The 21,452-nt window shown below is 36.6% G+C and overlaps 3 protein-coding genes across 3 annotated transcripts in view; 2 read left to right on the forward strand and 1 right to left on the reverse strand.

The window, feature by feature from the left end:
* LOC309620349 (zinc finger X-linked protein ZXDB-like) overlaps positions 1-21,452 on the reverse strand; it is a 962,758-nt gene that overhangs the window by 703,397 nt on the left and 237,909 nt on the right. The window lies entirely within an intron of this gene.
* Positions 1-21,452, forward strand: part of UBQLN2 (ubiquilin 2) — a 433,909-nt gene that overhangs the window by 245,393 nt on the left and 167,064 nt on the right. The window lies entirely within an intron of this gene.
* The window catches only part of NBDY (negative regulator of P-body association), a 39,414-nt gene continuing 18,780 nt past the window's right edge, over positions 819-21,452 (forward strand). The window contains exons 1-2 of the mRNA XM_082376761.1: positions 819-13,958; positions 15,683-15,817. Coding sequence (XP_082232887.1) covers positions 13,723-13,929 — 207 coding nt within the window. The 5' untranslated portion in view covers positions 819-13,722 and the 3' untranslated portion in view covers positions 13,930-13,958; positions 15,683-15,817. The remainder of the gene's footprint in view (positions 13,959-15,682; positions 15,818-21,452) is intronic.

A 21,452-nucleotide genomic window follows, 5' to 3' on the forward strand; every position in this document is an offset into this window, starting at 1 on the left:
ATTCTTTCATGTGATTGAAGGCAATATGTTTATCTTCTCTGAAGAAATGTCTATTTAGGTTTTCTGCCGATTTCTGAATTGGGTTGTTTGTTTTTTTGATATTGAGCTGCATGAGCTGCTTGTAAATTTTGGAGATTAATCCTCTGTCACTTGCTTCATTTGCAAATATTTTCTCTGATTCTAACGGTTGTCTTTTCGCCTCATTTATGGTTTCCATTCCTGTGCAAAAGATTTTAATTTCATTAGGTGCCATTTGTTTTTCTTTCCATTTCTCTAGGAGGTGGATCAAAAAGGATCTTGCTGTGATTTATATCATACAGTGTTCTGACTATGTTTTCCTCTAAGAGTTTGATAGTGTCTGGCCTTAAACTTAGGTCTTTAATCCATTTTGAGTTTATTTTTGTGTATCGTGTTAGGGAGTGTTCTAATTTCATTCTTTTACATGCAGCTGTCCAGTTTTCCCAGCACCATTTTTTTTTTAGCTACTTTATTTATTTATTTCATTTTTATTTTATTTTTTTTTTTTGGCTGTGTTGGGTCTTCGGTTCATGCGAGGGCTTTCTCTAGTTGAGGCAAGTGGGGGCCACTCTTCATCGCGGTGCGGGGACCGCTCTTCATCGCGGTGCGTGGGCCTTTCACTATCGCGGCCCCTCCCGTCGCGGGGCACAGGCTCCAGACGTGCAGGCTCAGTAGTTGTGGCTCACGGGCCCAGCTGCTCCGTGGCATGTGGGATCTTCCCAGACCAGGGCTCGAACCCGTGTCCCCTGCATTAGCAGGCGGATTCTCAACCACTGCGCCACCAGGGAAGCCCCTCCCAGCACCATTTATTGAAGAGGCTGTCTTTTCAAGAGCATGGTATATCTCTCCATCTATTTGTATCATCTTTGATGTCTTTCATCAGTGTCTTGTAATTCTCTGCATACAGGTCTTTTGTCTCCTTAGGTAGGTTTATCGCTAGATATTTTACTCTTTTTGTTGCAGTGGTAAATGGAAGTGTTTCCTTAATTTCACTTTCAGATTTTTCATCATTAGTGTATAGGAATGCAAGAGATTTCCGTGCATTAATTTTGTATCCTGCAAGTTTACCAAATTCATTGATTAGCTCTAGTAGTTTTCTGGTAGTATCTTTTGGATTCTCTATGTATAGTACCATGTCATCTGCAAACAGTGACATCTTTATTTTTTCTTTTCCAATTTGGATTCCTTTTATTTCTTTGTCTTCTCTGATTGCTGTGTCTAAAACTTCCAAAACTATGTTGAATAATAGTGGTGAGAGTGGGCAACCTTGTCTTGTTCCTGATCTTAGTGGAAATGGTTTCAGTTTTTCACCATTGAGGATGATGTTGGCTGTGGGTCTGTCATTTATTGCCTTTACTTTGTTGAGGAAATTTCCCTCTATGCCTAATTTCTGGAGGGTTTTTACCATAAATGGGTGTTAAATTTTGTCAAAAGCTTTCTTTGCATCTATTGAAATGATCATATGGTTTTTCTCCTTCAATTTTTTAATATGGTGTATCACGTTGATTGATTTTCTTATATTGAATAATTGTTGCATTCCTGGGGTAAACCCCACTTGATCATAGTGTATGATCCTTTTAATATGCTGTTGGATTCTGTTTGGTAGTATTTTCTTGAGAATTTTTGCATTTATGTTCATCAGTGATATTGGCCTGTAGTTTTCTTTCTTTGTGACATCTGTGTCTGGTTTTGGTATCAGGGTGATGGTGGCCTCGTAGAATGAGTTTGGGAGTGTTCCTCCATCTGCTATATTTTGGAAGAGTTTGAGAAGGATAGGTGTTAGCTCTTCTCTAAATGTTTGATAGAATTCACCTGTGAAGCCATGTGGTCGTGGGCTTTTGTTTGTTCTAAGATTTTTAATCAAAGTCTCAATTTCAGTGCTTGTGATTGGTCTGTTTATATTTTGTATTTCTCTTGGTTCAGTCAGAAGGTTATGCTTTTATAAGAATTTGTCCATTTCTTCCACGTTGTCCATTTTATTGGCATAGAGTTGCTTGTAGTAATCTCTCAGGATCCTTTGTATTTCTGCAGTGTCAGTTGTTACTTCTTTTTCATTTCTAATTCTATTGATTTGAGTCTTTTCCCTTTTTTCTTGATGAGTCTGTCTAATGGTTTATCAATTTTGTTTATCTTCTCAAAGAACCAGGTTTTAGTTTTATTGATCTTTGCTATCGTTTCCCTCATTTCTTTTTCATTTATTTCTGATCTGATCTTCATGATTTCTTTCCTTCTGCTAATGTTGGCGTTTTTTTGTTCCTCCTTCTCTAATTGTTAAGGTGTAAGATTAGGTGGTTTATTTGAGATGTTTCTTGATTCTTGAGGTAGGATTTTATTGCTTTAAACTTCCCTCCTAGAACTGCTTTTATTGTGTCCCATAGGTTTTGGGTCATCTTGTTTTCATTGTCAATTGCTTCTAGGTATTTTTTGATTTACTCTTTGATTTCTTCAGTGATCTCTTGGTTATTAAGTAGTGTATTGTTCAGCCTCCATTTGTTTGTATTTTTTATAGCTTTTTTCCTGTAATTGATATCTAGTCTCATAGCATTGTGGTCAGAAAAGATACTTGATACGATTTCAATTTTCTTAATTTTACCAAGGCTTGATTTGTGACCGAAGATATGATCTATCGTGGAGAATGTTCCATGAACACTTGAGAAGAAAGTGTATTCTGTTGTTTTTTGATGGAACGTCCTTTAAATATCAATTAAGTCCATCTTGTTTAATGTATCATTTAAAGTTTGTGTTTCCTTATTTATTTTCATTTTGGATGATCTGTCCACTGCTGAAAGTGGGGTGTTAAAGTCCCCTACTATGATTGTGTTACTGTTGATTTCCCCTTTTATGGCTGGTACTATTTGCCTTATGTATTGAGATGCTCCTATGTTCGGTGCATAAATATTTACAATTGTTACATCTTCTTCTTGGATGGATCCCTTGATCGTTATGTAGTGTCTTTCTTTGTCTCTTGTAATAGTCTTTATTTTAAAGTCTATTTTGTCTGATATGACAATTGCTACTCTACCTCTCTTTTGGTTTCCATTTGCATGGAATATCTTTTTCCATCCCCTCACTTTTAGTCTGTATGTGTCCCTACATCTGAAGTTTGTCTCTTGTAGACCGCATATGTGTGGGTCTTGTTTTTGTATCCATTCAGCCAGTCTATGTCTTTTGGTAGGAGCATTTTATCCACTTACCTTTAAGATAGTTATCAATATGTATGTTCCTATTTCCATTTTCTTAATTGTTTTGGGTTTGTTCATTTAGGTCTTTTCCTTCTCTTGTGTTTCCTGACTAGAGAAGTTCCTTTAGCATTTGTTGTTAACCTGGTTCGGTGGTACTAAATTCTCTTAGCTTCTACTTGTTTATAAAGGGATTTTTTTTTTGGATTTTATTTTATTTACTTTTTTATACAGCAGGTTCTTATTAGTTATCCATTTTATACATATTAGTGTATATATGTCAATCCTAATCTCCCAATTCATCACACCACCAACCCCGCCACAACTATTCCCCCTTGGTGTCCATACGTTTGTTCTCTATATCTGTTTCTCCATTTCTGTGCTGCAAACCGGTTGATCTCTACCATTCTTCTAGGTTGCACATATATATGTTAATATACGATATTTGTTTTTCTTCTTCTGATTTACTTCACTCTGTATGACAGTCTCTAGATCCATTGACGTCTCTACAACTGACCCAATTTCATTCTTTTTTATGGCTGAATAATATTCCATTGTATATATGTACCATATCTTCTTTAGCCATTCATCTGTTGATGGGCATTTAGGTTGCTTCCATGACCTGGCTATTGTAAATAGTGCTGCAATGAACACTGGGGTGCATGTGTCTTTTTGAGTTATAGTTTTCTCTGGTTATATGTCCAGTAGTGGGATTTCTGGGTCATATGGTAATTCAATTTTTAGCTTTTTAATTAACATCCATACTGTTCTCCATAGAGACATTATCAATTTATATTCCCACCAACAATGCAAGGGGTTCCTTTTCTCCACACCCTCTCCAGCATTTGTTGTTTGTAGATTTTCTCATGATGCCCATTCTAACTGGTGTGAGGTGATACCTCATTGTAGTTTTGATTTGCATTTCTCTAATAATTTTGATGTTGAGCAGCTTTTCATGTGCTTCTTGGCCATCTCTATGTCTTCTTTGGAGAAATTATTTAGGTGTTCTGCCCATTTCTTGATTCGGTTGTTTGCTTTTTTAATATTGACCTGAATGAGCTGTTTATATATTTTGGAGATTAATCCTTTGTCCATTGATTTGTTTACAAATATTTTCTCCCATTCTGAGGGTTGTATTTTCGTCTTGTTTATGGTTTCCTTTGCTGTGCAAAAGCTTTTAGGTTTCATTAGGTCACATTTGTTTATTTTTGTGTTTATTTCCATTACTCTAGGAGATGGATAAAAAAAGATCTTGCTGTGTTTTATGTCAAAGTGTGTTCCTCCTATGTTTTGCTCTAAGAGTTTTATAGGGTCTGGTCTTCTATTTAGGTCTCTAATCCATTTTGAGTTTACTTTGTGTATGGTATTAGGGAGTGTTCTAATTTCATTCTTTTCCATGTAGCTGTGCAGTTTTCCCAGCACCACTTATTGTAGAGACTCTCTTTTCTCCATTGTATATCCTTGCCTCCTTTGTCATAGATTAGTTGACCATAGGTGGGTGGGTTTATCTCTGGGCTTTCTATCCTGTTCCACTGATCTATATTTCTGTTTTTGTGCCACTACCATATTGTCTTGATTACATTAGCTTTGTAACATAGTCTGAAGTCTGGGAGCCTATTTCCTCCATCTCCGCTTTTCTCTCTCAAGATTGCTTTGGCTATTCGGGGTCTTTTCTGTCTCCATACAAATTTTAAGATTTTCTGTTCTAGTTCTGTAAAAAATGCCTATGGTAATTTCACAGGGATTGCATTGAATCTGTAGATTGCTCTGGGTAGTATAGTCATTTTCACAATACTGTTTCTTCCAATCCAAGAACATGGTATATCTCTCCATCTGTTTGTATCATCTTTAATTTCTTTCATCAGTGTCTTATACTTTTCTGTATAGAGTTCTTTTGTCTCCCTAGGTAGATTTATTCCTAGGTATTTTATTCTTTTTGTTGCAGTGGTAAATGGGAGTGTTTCCTTAATTTCTCTTTCAGATTTTTCATCATTTGTCTGTAGGAATTCAACAGATTTCTGTGCATCAGTTTTGTATCCTGTTGCTTTACGAAATTCATGGATTAGCTCTAGTAGTTTTGTGGTGGCATCTTTTGGATTCTCTATGTATAATATCATGTCATCTGCAAACAGTGACAGTTTTTCTTCTTCTTTTCCAATTTGTATCCATTTATTTCTTTTTCTTCTCCGATTGCCGTGGCTAGGACTTCCAAACTATGTTAAATACAAGTGGTGAGAGTGGACATCCTTGTCTTGTTCCTGATCTTAGAGGAAATGCTTTCAGTTTTTCACCATTCAGAATGATGTTTCCTGTGGCTTTGTCATATATGGCCTATATTATGTTGAGGTTGGTTCCCTCTATGCCCACTTTCTGGAGAGTTTTTATCATAAATGGGTGTTGAATTTTGTCAAAAGCTTTTTCTGCATCTATTGAGATGATCATATGGTTGTTCTTATTCAATTTGTTAATATGGTGTATCACATTGAATGATTTGCATATATTTAAGAATGCTTGCATCCCTGGGATAAATCCCACTTGATCATGGTGTATAATCCTTTTAATGTGTTTTTGGATTCTGTTTGCTAGTATTTTGTTGAGGATTTTTGCATCTATATTCACCAGTGATGTTGGTCTGTAATTTTCTTTTTTTGTAGTATCTTTGTCTGGTTTTGGTATCAGGGTTATGGTGGCTTCATAGAATGAGTTTGGGAGTGTTCCTTTCTCTGAAATTTTTTGGAAGAGTTTCAGAAGGATGGGTGTTAGCTCTTCTCTAAATATTTGATAGACTTCACCTGTGAAGCCATCGGGTCCTGGACTTGTGTTTGTTGGAAGATTTTTAGTCACAGTTTCAATTTCATTACTTGGGATTGGTCCGTTTATATTTTCTATTTCTTCCTGGTTCAGTCTCGGAAGGTTGTGCTTTTCTAAGAATTTGTGCATTTCTTCCAGGTTGTCCATTTTTTGGGCATAGAGTTGCTTGTAGTAGTCCCTTATGATGCCTTGTATTTCTGCAGTGTCCGTTGTAACTTCTCCTTTTTCCTTTCTAATTTTATTGATTTGAGTCCTCTCCCTCTTTTTCTTGATGTCTCTGCCTAATGGTTTATTAATTTTGTTTATCTTCTCAAAGAGCCAGCTTTTAGGTTTATTTATCTTTGTTATTGTTTGCTTTGTTTCTATTTCATTTATTTCTGCTCTGATATTTATGATTTCTTTCCTTCTACTAACTTTGGGTTTTGTTTGTTCTTCTTTCTCTAGTTCCTTAAGGTGAAATGTTAAAAAAATTTTTTATTTTTCTTGTTTCTTGACGTAGGGTTGTATTGCTATAAACTTGCCTCTTTATACCAAACTGCTTTTGCTGCATCCCTTAGGTTTAGGATCGTCGTGTGTTCATTGTAATTTGTCTCTAGGTATTTTTTTTTTTTGATTTACTCTTTTATTTCTTCAGTGATCTCTTGGTTATTTAGTAACATATTGTTTAGCTGCCATTTGTTTGTGTTATTTACGTTTTTTCCCTGTAATTGATTTCTAATCTCATAACGTTGTGGTCAGAAAAGAATCTTGATATGATTTCAATTTCCTTAAATTTACTGAGGCTTGTTTTGTGACCCAAGATGTGATCTATCCTAGAGAATGCCGTACGCACTTGAGGAGAAAGTGTAATCTGCTGCTTTGGATGGAATTTCCTATAAAGACCAATTAAACCTATCTAGTCTACTGTGTCATTTAAAGCCTGTTTTTCCTTATTAATTTCCTTTTGGATGATCTGTCCATTTGGGTAAGTGAGGTGTTAATGTCCCCCACTATTATTGTGTTACTGTCAATTCCCTCTTTTATAGCTGTTAGCAGTTGCCTTATGTATTGTGGTACTCCTATGTTGGTTGCATATATATTTATAATTGTTATATTTTCTTCTTGGATTGATCCCTTGATCATTATGCAGTGTCCTTCCTTGTGTCTTTTAACAGTCTTTATTTTAAACTCATTTTATCTGATATGAGTATTGCTACTCCAGCTTTCTTTTGATTTCCATTTGCATGGAATATCTTTTCCCATCCCCTCATTTGCAGTCTCTATGTGTCCTTAGGTCTGAAGTGGGTCTCTTGTAGACAGCATATATATGGGTCTTGTTTTTGTATCCATTCAATGCGCCTGTGTGTTTTGGTTGGAGCATTTAATCCATTCACGTTTAAGGTAATTATCCATATGTATGTTCCTATGACCATTTTCTTAATTGTTATGGGTTTTTTTTTTTTTTGTAGGTTCTGTTCATCTCTTGTGTTTCCAACTTAGATAAGTTCCTTTAGCATTTGTTGTAGAGCTGGTTTGGTGGTGCTGAATTCTCTTAGCTTTTGCTTGTCTGTAAAGCTTTTGATTTCTCCATCCAATCTGAATGAGATCCTTGCTGGGTAGAGTAATCTTGGTTGTAGGTTCTTCCCTTTCATCACTTTAAATATGTCATGTCCCTCCCTTCTGGCTTGTAGAGTTTCTGCTTAGAAATCAGCTGTTAACCTTATGGGAGTTCCTTTGTATTTTTTTTGTAGTTTTTCCCTTGTTGCTATCAGTAATTTTTCTTTGTCTTTAATTTTTGTCAGTTTGATTACTATGTGTCTCAGCATGTTTCTCCTTGAGTTTATCCTGCCTGGGACACTCTGTGCTTCCTGGACATGATTAACTATTTCCTTTCCCATGTTAGGGAATCTTTTACTATAATCTCTTCAAATATTTTCTCGGGTCCTTTCTCTCTCTCTTCTCCTTCTGGGACCCCTATAATGTGAATGTTGTTGCGTTTAATGTTGTCCCAGAAGTCTGTGAAGGCTGAATGAAGTCTTTAATGAATGAAGACTTTAATGTTGTCCCAGAAGTCTGGAGGCAGTCTTCATTTCTTTTCATTCTTTTCTCTTTATTCTATTCCGTGGCAGTGAATTCCACCATCTGTCTTCCAGGTCATTTATCTGTTCTTCTGCCTCAGTTATTCTGCTATTGATTCCTTCTAGTTTATTTTTCACTTCAGTTATTGTATTATTGATCCCTGTTTGTTTGTTCTTTAATTCTTCTAGGTGTTTGTTCTTTAATTCTTCTAGGTCTTTGTTAAACCTTTTTGCATCTTCTCGATCTTTGCCTCCATTCTTGTTCTGAGGTCTTGGATCATCTTCACTATCATTATTCTGAATTCTTTTTCTGGAAGGTTGCCTACCTACACTTCATTTAGTTGTTTTTCTGGGGTTTTATCTTGTTCCTTCATCTGGTACGTAGCCCTCTGTCTTTTCATCTTTTCTATCTTTCTGTGAATGTGGTTTTTGTTCCACAGGCTGCAGGATTCTAGTTCTTCTTGCTTCTGCGCTCTGCCCTCTGGTGAATGAGGCTATCTAAGAGGCTTGTGCAAGTTTCCTGACGGGAGGGACTGGTGGTGGGTAGAGCTGGGTGTTGCTCTGGTGGGCAGAGCTCAGTAAAACTTTAATCCACTTGTCTGCTAATGGGTGGGGCTGGGTTCTCTCCCTGTTGGTTGTTTAACCTGAGTCGACCCAACACTGGAGCCTACCCGGACTCCTCGGTGGGGCTAATGGCCGGCTCACCCCAAGGAGTACTTCCCAGAACTTCTGCTGCCAGTGTTCTCGTCCTCACGTTGAGCCACAGCCACCCCCAGCCTCTGCAGGAGAGCCTCCAACACTAGCAGGTAGGTCTGGTTCAGCCTCTATGGGGTCACTGTTCCTTCCCCTGGTCCCAATGAACACACTACTTTGTGTGTGTCCTCCAATAGTGGAGTCTCTGTTTCCCCCAGTCCTGTCAAAGTCATGCAATCAAATCCCACTAGCCTTCAAAGTCTGATTCTCCAGCAATTCCTCCTCCCGTTGCCAGACCCCCAGGTTGGGAAGCCTGATGTGGGACTCAGAACTTTCACTCCAGTGGGTGAACTTCTGTGCTATATGTGTTCTTTGTGAGTCACCCACCCAGTAGTTATGGGAGTTGATTTTATTGTGATTGCACATCTCCTACCATCTCATTGTGGCTCCTCCTTTGTCTTTGGATGTGGGGTATCTTTTTTGGTGAGTTCCAGTGTCTTCCTCTTGATGACTGTTCAGCAGTTAGTTGTGATTCTGGTGCTCTCATAAGATGGAGTAAGCGCACGTCTTTCTACTCCGCCATCTTGTGATTTCTATGATTCCATTTATATGAAATATCCAGAATAGACAAATCCATAGAGACAGAAAATAGATTAGTGGTTTCCAGTGGCTGTGGGATGGAGGATTGGGAGTGACTGCTAATGGGTACATGTTTTCTTTTTTAAGTGATGCAGATATTCTGGAATTAGATAGTGGTAATGGATGCACAATTTTGTGCATACTTTAAGATATTGAATTGTATACTATAAAAAGGTGAATTTATGGTATATTGATCAAATTTCAGTTTTAAAAACTGGAAACAACCAAAGTATCCACAAACATCCATGAATAGATAATTAGTTAAATAAAAAATTATGGTAAGTCCATACAATGGGTTTGTGTGCAGCAATTAAAAGGACCTTTAAAAATGAGAATAAAGAACATGTTATATGGAAAAATGACCAAGCTACATGGTTAACTTAAAAAAAAAAACCCTACCAAAATGGTGAATGTATGATCACCTTTGTGAAATGAAAAACAACACATATGCAGGTAGATGCAACTCTCACATACATATCTGTGTGTATGTGTGTGTGTTTGTGCAAACATATACAAATTTATATTCTGCTCTTCTCCACGCTGTTAATTATTGAATCATGACTATAATGGCCAACTTTGGATATTTTTACTTTTCATTTGATCTTTCTGCAGTATTATTTTTTTCTAACCTTACACTATTTTATCTCTTTTACTTATTTAATCTTTTGAATGTTTATAGAGGTTATCTAGATAGAGAGATAATAGATCTTCTTACTTTCTTCTTTGTGTTTCATAGAATTCTAAAAAATTCTTAGTGAAATATTACATTAAAAACCTGAAGTAAAACACACACACAAAAATACATGTAGTCTTCCTCCAAATCATTCTTATTTTTCATTTTATGAGAACGTTACAGGGACTCCATGGTTCTTATCCTTAGATTTGTACCTAAAAACAATTAACAGAGAAGTCTTTTATATTTGTTCAAGGAAGAGAAAAATTCTTGGCCTTGAGATGAAAGCTGGGACTTTCCTGGTGGCACAGTGGTTGAGAATCTGCCTGCCAATGCAGGGGACACGGGTTCGAGCCCTGGTTTGGGAAGATCCCACATGCCGCCGAGCAAGTGGGCCCGTGAGCCACAACTACTGAGCCTGCGCGTCTGGAGCCTGTGCTCCGCAACAAGAGAGGCCGCGATAGTGAGAGGCCCGTGCACCGCGATGAAGAGTGCCCCCCCCCCTCGCCGCAACTAGAGAAAGCCCTCGCACAGAAACAAAGACCCAACACAACCAAAAATAAATAAATAATAAATTAATTAATTTAAAAAAGTTGAAAGCTAATTTCCAGCAAAAACACAATGAATCAACGAACTCCTCAATTAAAAAGCCCTAAATGAAAACAGATTACTATCGCCCAGAGGGTTCAGTTTTGTTCTCTGTTGTCATCCTTTGAGCACTTGAAATAATGAAAAAAATTCAGATCTATAGTCCTTCACCTTAGCAGGGCCTTCTTCTGGTTCCAAGTTTCACATGCAGCTAGTTCATCAGTGTTGAAAGAAAAAGGCTGAACTTGGAAAAAATGATGGGGAAAAATCATTTTGAAACCTAGAAGTAAAAGGCTTTAGTTTTCCATTCTAGTATAACAAAAATAAACAAAAATCCAGTTGTGAGTATAATGGTGGTTGACAGGGCTGGGGAGAGGGGAAAATGTGAAGTTGTTTAATGGGTATAAAAAATTCTGGACTTTGGTTGTACAACTCTGTGAATATACTTAGCATGACTGAACTGTACACTTAAAAAAGTTAAGATGGTCAATTTTATGTTATATGCATTTTAATGCAATTTAAAATAAAAAGAGGGGCTTCCCTGGTGGCGCAGTGGTTGAGAATCTGCCTGCTAATGCAGAGGACACGGGTTCGAGCCTTGGTCTGAGAAGATCCCACATGCCACGGAGCAACTAGGCCCGTGAGCCACAACTACTGAGCCTGCGCGTCTGGAGCCTGTGCTCCTCAACAAGAGACGCCACGATAGTGAGAGGCCCACGTACCGCGATGAAGAGTGGCCCCCGCTTGCCACAACTAGAGAAAGCCCTCGCACAGAAACGAAGACCCAACACAGCCAAAAATAAATAAATAAAATAAATTAATTAAAATAAAAATAAATAAATCCATTTAAAGTATAAACGGTTCAGGTTGATGTCAGCAGCTCTAAGTTGGGATTATTTTCAACTCAAGTCAAATGTTTCCCATAAGTCAAACCCACCTGGATTTGACACAATTTTTAATTCCAGTCATTTTACTAAAATAGGCACATATTTCTCTTAATTTACTAAAACTATATCTATAGTTATAAAACAACTTAATTTCCACTTTTACTCCTAAAGTCTTTTGTCTTGGAAGATTTAGAGACCCCTGTAAAAAGATTGTGAAAATATTACTACATTTACTTTGGGAAATAATAAAATAGTCTGATATATATATATATATGTACATATATATATATGTATACACACACACACACACACACACACACACACACAAAACTCCAAGGTTTGACTTGTACAACTGGGTAGAAGTGTGACATTCACTGAAATGAAGAGTAGGAAAGGAGCAAGTTTGGAGGATTAGGGCTAGACCAACTGTTCTCAAAAGGTATGATTTCCCCCTCCAGGGGACATTTGGGAGTACCTGGAGACATTTCTGTTTATCACCCCTGGAAGCAGTTGCGGGATGTGGGGGGCATGCTATTGGCCTGGGTTAGGATACTGTTAAACATCCTGCAGTGCACAGGACAGGCTCCCACCAGAAAGAGTGATCTGTCCTCAAATGTCAATAGTGCCAAGAGTGAGAAACCTCGGGTTGGCATCCTCTCTTCTGAATCTGGCCACTCTTTCTCAGCCTTTGAAGCAGGCCTCTCCTCTTCTGACTCTAATTGCTCAATAGTCTATCTTTAGCAGCCCACTTCTATTTTCCTCTACATTTTCTCTTGGGAACATTACTCATGACTTCAACTACCACATCTATGTTGCTAACTCCCACATCTTTATGCCTAGTCTCAACTGTTCTTCTATCTCTAGAGCATTGTTTCTTTATATTTCCCTTCACAGCTTTTCATTAACTTACTGCTACGTTTCTTGTCTTTATAAGTAGCATCTGGTAGAAAACCACAGGGTCATTTATTTCCCAAACATTTACTGAGTATCTAGTTTGTGTAAAGGGCAGCACTAGTATTTGGAAGAAGGTAGTGATGGTGGAGATGAGAGGTAATCATAGTAAGTGCTTTAAATGCATTATCCCTGATTATGGCAATAGTTTTACAAGGAAGAAATTATTGTCTCCTGGAAACGAAAGCCTCAAGTGTTTAATCAACTACTTAAATATCACAGAGCTTGTAAATAACAGAGTATTTTAAAAGTCAGTTCTATTTTGACATTAAGGATTGAGCTCTCTCCATTAAAAAACACTGGGGACAGTGCTGGAAAAGTGTGTCCATAGCCAAAGGGAGATGGATGTGAACGATGAAGGTCTAAGAAGTTCCAATAGCCTTTTATTCTAAGCCACAGTGCACCCTCTTCCGGTTACTTACCGTATATCCCAGAATATAATACACCAGCCATAGGAGGATGAATCATTATTTTCCTTAACTCTAGAAAAGATAAAAAATTGACAACGAAAGTATGACATACCACCAATTGTCAGAGATTTCCTAGATGTTGAAATATTTTTTAAAAGATAAGCCTTCAGAGATTTCTAATTTGTTAAAATATGAAGAAGAAAGTGATCTTAGGTTCTATGACATACGATGAATTTGTTTTCTACATTCAATTTCCACGGTCAGTGCTGGTGGCTGGTGTGCTATTCTGCACTTTAGTCAACTAAGACGTTTGTATATTGCTTTCTAAATGGTCGTAGATTGTTTCATGGCTCTGTGTTGTGCTTCTGCAACTAGATGGTAAAGCTGTTAGCTCTTCAATCACCTCTTTGTTCTCCTCCCCGCCCCCCACCCCGCCCCCACACCAAGCGCCTTTCCACAATCTATGCAGAGTTTACCACTTAGGAGTAAACCTGAATTTCTTGTAACTTAGAATTTCATAGATAGTATAAGCCTGTCCACAGATTTAGTTACACTGGGGGGCGGGATGGGGAAAACATTATATTAAATATGAGCATCGTATTTTTAAGACCCACCCTTGTAGAAACGTTAAAATGTGGTGGGGTAGGGAGCGAGGGCGGAGGCGGAGAAGGGATATACATCTCAGGATACAGGAAATACGGAAAAAGCGAAACCGGGAGGAAGCTCTGTGCCTGGAGGGGACCCGCCGCCATCTCCGGTCTCTTGACTTCGCCAGGGCCCACCGGAGAGAGCTGACACCCGGGTCCTATAATCCTTATGGGGGAACAACCTTGTACCTCCTGGAGATCCACGCTCCAGCCTGGAAACACGCGGGAAATCAAGCTTCCAAAAAAGCGCTGCCTCCTAGCTCCACGTTGGGATTATCCAGAAGGAACCCCCAACAGAGGTAGTACCCCTCTCCCTTCCACACCTCCTCCAGCATCACCGGGCCTGAAGTCGCACCCACCTTCTCCGGAGAAATAGTACAATATACTTCTCTTACCCCAAACCAGGTCAGATTCTTTCTCATTTGGGATATCCAGGCTCTCTGAAACTTAATTATATATTTTCCCAGATCTCCTTCTCCCTTTCCCTATTCTCTCCACGATTTCAAAATTGAAGAAAGAACATGCAGGCATTAAATAGCTCTTTCACAAAATATGTGGGGGTGAATTTATGGATATTTAATAACATTAAGTAATTATTTTTAATATATTAGCTATGACAATCTTGGTTATATTTTTAAGAAGTAGACTTAATCTTTGGATATGCTTGAAAGTAATTCAGTAGGGCCCAGGTGAGGGGTACAAACAAAATGTTCATGAGTTGATAATTGTTAAAGCTGAGTGATGTATACATGGGGATTCATTAAACTGTTCTTGCTACTTTTGTGTATATTTGAAACTTTTCCATTCAAAAAACGATTGGTTCAAGATCAATAACATTATATTGAAGGCCTAATTCCTATGGCTAACACTGTGCTAACAGAGTATTGTAAGGTGAGCCTTCAGAGGTGTGTGTTTCTCTGTGTATGGCAGGAGAATTTAATTAGTAAAAAAAAAAAGTTACAATATGGTAAGTCAAACCCAAGTGCCATAATGTTTGCTTGTTCAAGGTATTCAGGAAGCAAGGTGGGGGGAGGAGGGGAGAGGGGGATGAGATGGACCAAATCATTCTGCCTGGTAGTAATCTTGAGCCATAAAAGAGGAAGGGGTAACTCTGGGTGGGCCTTAAAGGGTGAGTGACACCTGCCATGTGGAGGGGGAGAGAATGCTTTTCTGGCTTACCTTTCCCAAGGCATGCTTGTTCTAGGAAAACTTGGCTATAACTCTGAATGTATGAGAAGAACTAGGAGGTGAGATAGAGTGCTGCAGGGCCTTAAATGTTATGCTAAGGAGTATGCAGTTTAATCCATAAGCAGTGGAAACCACTGAACATTTTCAAGGAAGTATTGTATTTTAGCAGTCCAGTTTTTACTATCAGAAAAACGATCTTCTATTTAGATGAGCTTATAGAATGCAAAAAATAAACCCTGACCCAAACCTCACAGATTCTTGTAATCCAAAGGAGACAGGGCATCCTTTCTTCATTCATGCAACAAACCTTTAAGGAGTCCTTGCAATGGACTAGGCATTATGCTGGGAGCTGTAGGGGATGGATAACCAAAGCACATAGGAGTGAAACAGATATTTGAATAAATAGGCCAATGAATGATGGGATAACAGTGGCAACTAAGGGAGTTCTGGACTTGGTGCTTGGTGGTAGTGCATAGAAAAAGAATGAGCTCTATTGTGCTTGAAAGCATCACCCAGTCATTCCTTACTGCCTGATTTCCCTCAACTTTACCTCTTTGTTCAAAGGGGTAGAGTTGGGGCTGGGAGGCACCATAGGGATAGCAATGCTCAAACAGAAAACAAAGAAGATTGTACAGGGCAAAAAGTGCAAGAGCTACATAATTTCCTCCAGTGACTCAAATCATTGAAAATTATAATAATAAATATTCAGCAAATATTTACTGAACATCTTTATGTGCCAGACACTGTTCTACAAAGCTTCCTAGAGTCTCTGCTCATAATTGATATGAAATAGATCCCTTCTAATACTGTCTATGTAACTGTTTTTCACGAATATATAACTGCAATGAGGGTATGGTAAAGCATAAGGACTTGAGGAGCCCAGGGGAAAGAGATGAGCAGTAACAGAAGAAATGATTTAACGTTATTTTATTATTTTTCAGTCTTTGAGGGATTGCAGTATGACTCCATTTCCTTGGAGCATCCATAAAATAGTTATTCAGTGAAGACAATGAAGATTATTGACAACGCTACCCTGCTTTTCTGATGTCCTGCTTCAGGAAGTTGTGATTTTTAAGGTAATCTCTTTACCAAAAACTTTTTAAGGAAAGAGGAGGAATAAGAGTTGATTATGACACATTAAACATAACTAACCAAACAAAAAACAAAAAGCTAGCACCAAATGATAAATTGAAACCATTTTCTGCATTATATGAAAGCATATATACCATATAATAATAATGTTATCTATAAGCTGTTTTGCTATATTCATTTCTAATTACCTTATAGTTCCTGCTGTTACAGTGAAATGTATGTTTTAAACCACATTTTCAGATTATTGCCCGTAAATGGGAACGTGATTGATATTTTTACATACTGATTTTATACACTGTAACCTTTCTGATTTATATCTGTTCTAATAATTTGTAGGTTCTCTGGATTATCTGTTAATTTATTATATTGTGAATAATGGCAGTTTCTTCCTTTCCAATATTTATTTTTTAATTTGTCTTACTGGGCTAGCTAGAATCTTTGGTACAATGAGAAATAGTGGCAGTGACAGAGGATTTCCTTGTCTTGCTCCTGAATTTACAAGGAAATTCTATATGTGTTTCACCATTTTTAGTAGATTTTCTTTTTCAGGTTAAAGAAATTCCCTTGTATTCTTAGTTTGCTGAGAGCTTTTATTCTGAATGAGCATGGAGTTTTTTCTCCAAATACTTTGTATCTACTGCCATGATCATATGGGGTTTTTTCCTCCATTAATATGACAGTGTGACTGTGTGATAAATTACAATATTCAGTTTTCTAATGTATTTCCTGCTTTTGGTTTCATCAGGCCTCACCATTGAATATTTTGTCCCCTATTTTTAGAATTTTTCCTTTTATCTTTATTTTTTTCTTTACTTTCTTTTTGTTTGCTCTTTTTCTAATTTACTTATTTGGACCATTAGCTCAGTAATTTTAAATCTTCTTTCCTAAAATAAGAATTTATAACGAAGTTTTCCACTACATACCGCTTTAGAAGAATTTCACAGGTTTTTATGTGTAGTATTTTTATTATTATTCAATTATTATTATCTAATTGCTCTTATGATTTCTTTTTTGACTCATGAGTTATTTGGTTTTTTTTAATTTACATACATATGGATCTCTTTTTTAGAAATCATATTGTGAAATCATTAATCCAGTTACAGTTAAACTTCATCTTTATTATTCTTCTGGTAGCAAAAAGCAAAATTATACACTGGCTCCTCATCCCAATAGATTTCAGCAATATAAAACTTTTTCTTTCATTAAATACATAGGGAAACTGTGATTACGCTATTCAGTGATGGAGTTATTGATGATATTTATACTTGTGTTTTTAAACTTTTTATTTTGATCTAATTCTACACTTAAAGAAAAATTCTGAGAATATCACAAAGAACTCCCATACACCCTTTACCCAGGTTCACCAATTACCATTTTGCCATGTTTGCTTTATAATTCTCTATCTGTTTCTCCCTCTCACTCTCCCTTCCCCTCTCCATTCCCTGTCTTAAACCTCCCCCCTCCCTCTCTCCTTCTCTCTCTTTGAACTATTTGAGAGTAACTTGCAGACATCATGCTCCTTTACCTGTAAATACTTCAGTGTATATCTCCTCAGAATAATGCCTTTCTCTTACATAACCTCAGTACATGTGTCAAAATAGAAATTAGACATTGTTCCAATTTTTTGCTCCATAAACCTTTATTGTCAAGATTATCCACTTATACTCACTGAAAAAGAGATGAGTTTGGGAGAACATGTATTTCAAATGGACAATGTAAGCTCTATTATAGTTCCTTTTTTCCCAGCTTTATTTATTTATTTATTTTATTGGAGTATAATTGCTTTACAATGTTGTGTTAGCTTCTGCTGTACAATGAAGTGAATCAGCTATATGTATACCAATATCCCCTCCCTCTTGAACCTCCCTCCCACCCCTCACCCCATCTAGGTCGTCACAGAGCACTGAGCTGAGCTCCCTGTGCTATATAGCAGGTTCCCACTAGCTATTTTACACATGGTAGTGTATTTATGTCAAACCTAATCTCCCAATTCGTTCCACCCTCCCCTTCCCCACCCCCCATCCACATGTCCTTTCTCTACATCTTCGTCTCTATTCCTGCTCTGCAAATAGGTTAATCTGTACCATATTTCTAGGTTCCACATATATGCGTTAATATACGATATTTCTTTTTTCTTTCTGGCTTACTTCACTCTATATTACAGACTCTAGGTCCATCCACATCTCCACAAATGACCCAATTTCATTCCTTTTTATGGCTGAGTAATATTCCATTGTATATATGTACCACATCTTCTTTATCCATTCATCTGTCATTGGACATTTGTTTCCATATCATGGCTATTCTAAATAGCGCTGCAATGAACATTGTGGTACATGTGTCCTTTTGAATTATGGTTTTCTCAGGGTATATGCCCAGTAGTGGGATTGCTGGCTCATATGGTAGTTCTATTTTTAGTTTTTTAAGGAACCTCCATACTGTTATATTTGACATATAACATTGTAAGTTTAAAGTGTACAGTGTGATGATTTGCTACATGTATATATTACAAAATGATTACCCACGATAAGATTAGTTAACACATCAATCACCTCATATAGTTACTATTTTTTTGTGTGTGTTGAGAACTTTTAAGATCTCTCCTAGCAACTTTTAAGTATACAATACAGAATTGTTAACTATAGTCATTATACTATAGTATTAACTATACTATAACTATAGTTCTAGAACTATATATACTATAACTATAGTATTGATTAAAGTATAATATACATCATGCTTTATATTAGATCCCCAGAACTTATTCATGTTACAACTGAAAGTTTATATGTTTTGACCACCTTCACCCATTTCCCCTACCCTACAACCCCTGGAAACCACCAATATACTCTCTGTTTCTATGAGTTGAGTTTTTTTAGATTCCATGCATAAGTGAGAGCATACAGTATTTATCTTTTTCTGTCTGACTTATTTCCCTTAGCCTGATGCCCTCAAGGTTTATCCACTATTCCAGAAATGACAAGATTTCCTTTTTTTTTATAGCTGAATAATGTTCTATTGTGTATATATATATATATTTTTTTCTTTGTCCATTCATCTGTCAGTGGACACTTAGTTTGTTTCCACATCTTGGTTATTGTAAATAATGATGCAGTAAACATAGGGGTTGCAGATATCTCGAGATCATGATTTCATTTCCTTCAGATATACCCAGGAGTGGAATTGCTGGATCATATGGTAGCTCTATTTTTAATTCTTTGAGGAACCTCCATACTGCTTTCCATAGTAGATATTTCAGTTCACATTCCCATCAAGGGATTTGCAAGGGTTCACTTTTCTCTATATCATCACCAGCATTTGTTATCTCCTGCTTTCATTAATAGCCATTCTAAAAAGTGTGAGATATTTCATTGTGGTTTTGATTTGTATTTCCCTGATGATTAGTGATGTTGAATACCTTTTCATGTGCCTGTTAGCCAGATATGTCTTCTTTGGAAAAATGTCTATTTAGGTCTTTTGCACCTTTTTGAATTAGATTACTTGTTTTTTTGTATTGAGTTGTATGTGTTCCTTATATATTCTGGATATTAATTTCTTATCAGATATGTGTTTTAAAAATATTTTCTCCCATTCCATAGTTTGCTTTTTCATTTTGTCAGTCATTTCTTTTGCTGTGCAGAAGCTTTTTAGTTTGGTATAGTCCCATTTGTTTATTTTTTGCTTTTGTTGCTTATGCTTTGGGTGTCATATACATAAAATAATTGCAAAGACAAATATCAAGAAGCTTTTTTCCCTGTTTTCTTCTAGGAATTTTATGGTTTCAGATCCTTACCTTTAAGTCTTTAATCTATTTTGAATTAATTTTTGCTAGTGGTATAAGATTGGGCTCCAGTTTTATTCTTTGTCATGTGAATATGCAGTTTCCTCAGCATTATTTACGAAGTAGACTATCTTTTCTCCATTAAGTACTCTCAGATCCCTTGTCAAATATTAGTGGACTGTATATGCAGCATTTTATCCTGGGCTCCTGATTCTGTTCAAAAGTCTGCATGTCTGTTTTTATGCCAGCACCATACTCTTTTGATTACTATAGCTTTGTAGTATATGAAATTGGTGTTCCAATATTATTATCTAGGCCATATCCCAATTTGACCTATTTATCCCAATAATGTCTTTTATAGCTATTTTCTTTTCCTGATCAAAGTTTCAATCCAAGATGATGCATTGCATTTAGTTCTCATGTCTCTTCAGTTTTTTTTTTTTTTTTTATTAACCTGGAACAGTTCAACCTTTCTTTGTCTCTCATGACATTGACAATTTAAAGGACTACAGAACAATTATTTTGTAGATTGTTCCTAAGTTTAAATTTGCATGCCAGTTCCTCATTATTATGTATAGATTATGCATTTTGGCAGGAATGTCAGAGAAGTAATATATTGTTCTTAGGGCAGCATATCAGTGGCACATAATGTTGATTTGACCCCTTAGAAGAAATGTTAACCTTGATTACTTGATTCAGATGATGTTTGCTAGATTAATCCACTCAAAAGTTCCATTTTCCTCTTTGTAGTTAATAATTTTCCTGGGGGTACTTTGAAACTGTGTAGATATCCTATTCTTCATCAAACTAAAATCCACTGGCCTTAATATCCATTGATAATTCTTGACCAAATCAGTTATTACTATGAAGGCTGCAAAATGGTCATTTTCAAACATCATAATTTTTACTACATTAGTTTGTATTCTACTTCAAGGAAGAGATTTTTGTCCCCCTCCATCTATTTATTTATTTATCTTAGTTTGGCACACAGATTTTTTTACTTTATTTCATGAATACGCTATTGCTATCATAATTTATTTTAATGCTCAAATTGTCCCAGTGGCAGCCCATTCAACCTAGATTCTCTGTTTATTTGACATATTCCCATCATTCTTTGATATATACTTTGACTTCAACCTTTCCTTACTTTTTTTTTTTTTTCCTTACTTTTTTACTTTCACGTTTGTCTGGTATTTCCTGATTCATTGACCATTTCTCTATGGATCTCTGGTATCATTTAGTGGGAGACAGTATTTGGAAACCAAGACATGGGTACATGGATTTTTTTTTTTACTTTTTTAAAAATTTTTCATACAATTGTAAATGTTACTTTCCATTTACAGTTATTACAAAATATTGGCTATATTCCCCATGTTGTACAACACATCTTTGAGCCTATCTTATACCCAGTTGTTCGTACCTCCTGCTCCTCCACCCCTATACTGCCCCTCCCCCTTCTCCCCACTGGTAACCACTAGTTTGTTCTATATATCTGTGAGTCTGCTCCTTTTTTGTTATATTCACTAGTTTGTTGTATTTTTTAGACTCCACATATAAGTGATATCATACAGTATTTGTCTTTCTCTTTCTGACTTATTTCACTTAGTATAATGCCCTCCAAGTCCATCCATGTTACTGTAGATGGCAAAATTTCATTCTTTTTTATGGCTGAGTCGTATTCCATTGTGTGTGTGTGTGTGTGTATACCCAATTTTATCCATTCATCTGTTGATGGACACTTACGTTGCTTCCATATCTTGGCAATTATAATGCTGCTAGGAACATTGGGGTTGCATGTATCTTTTTGAATGACTGTTTTTGTTTTTGCTGGATATATA

Source organism: Balaenoptera borealis (assembly GCF_965194805.1).
Source record: "Balaenoptera borealis genome assembly, chromosome: X".
NCBI classification, from domain to species: domain Eukaryota; kingdom Metazoa; phylum Chordata; class Mammalia; order Artiodactyla; family Balaenopteridae; genus Balaenoptera; species Balaenoptera borealis.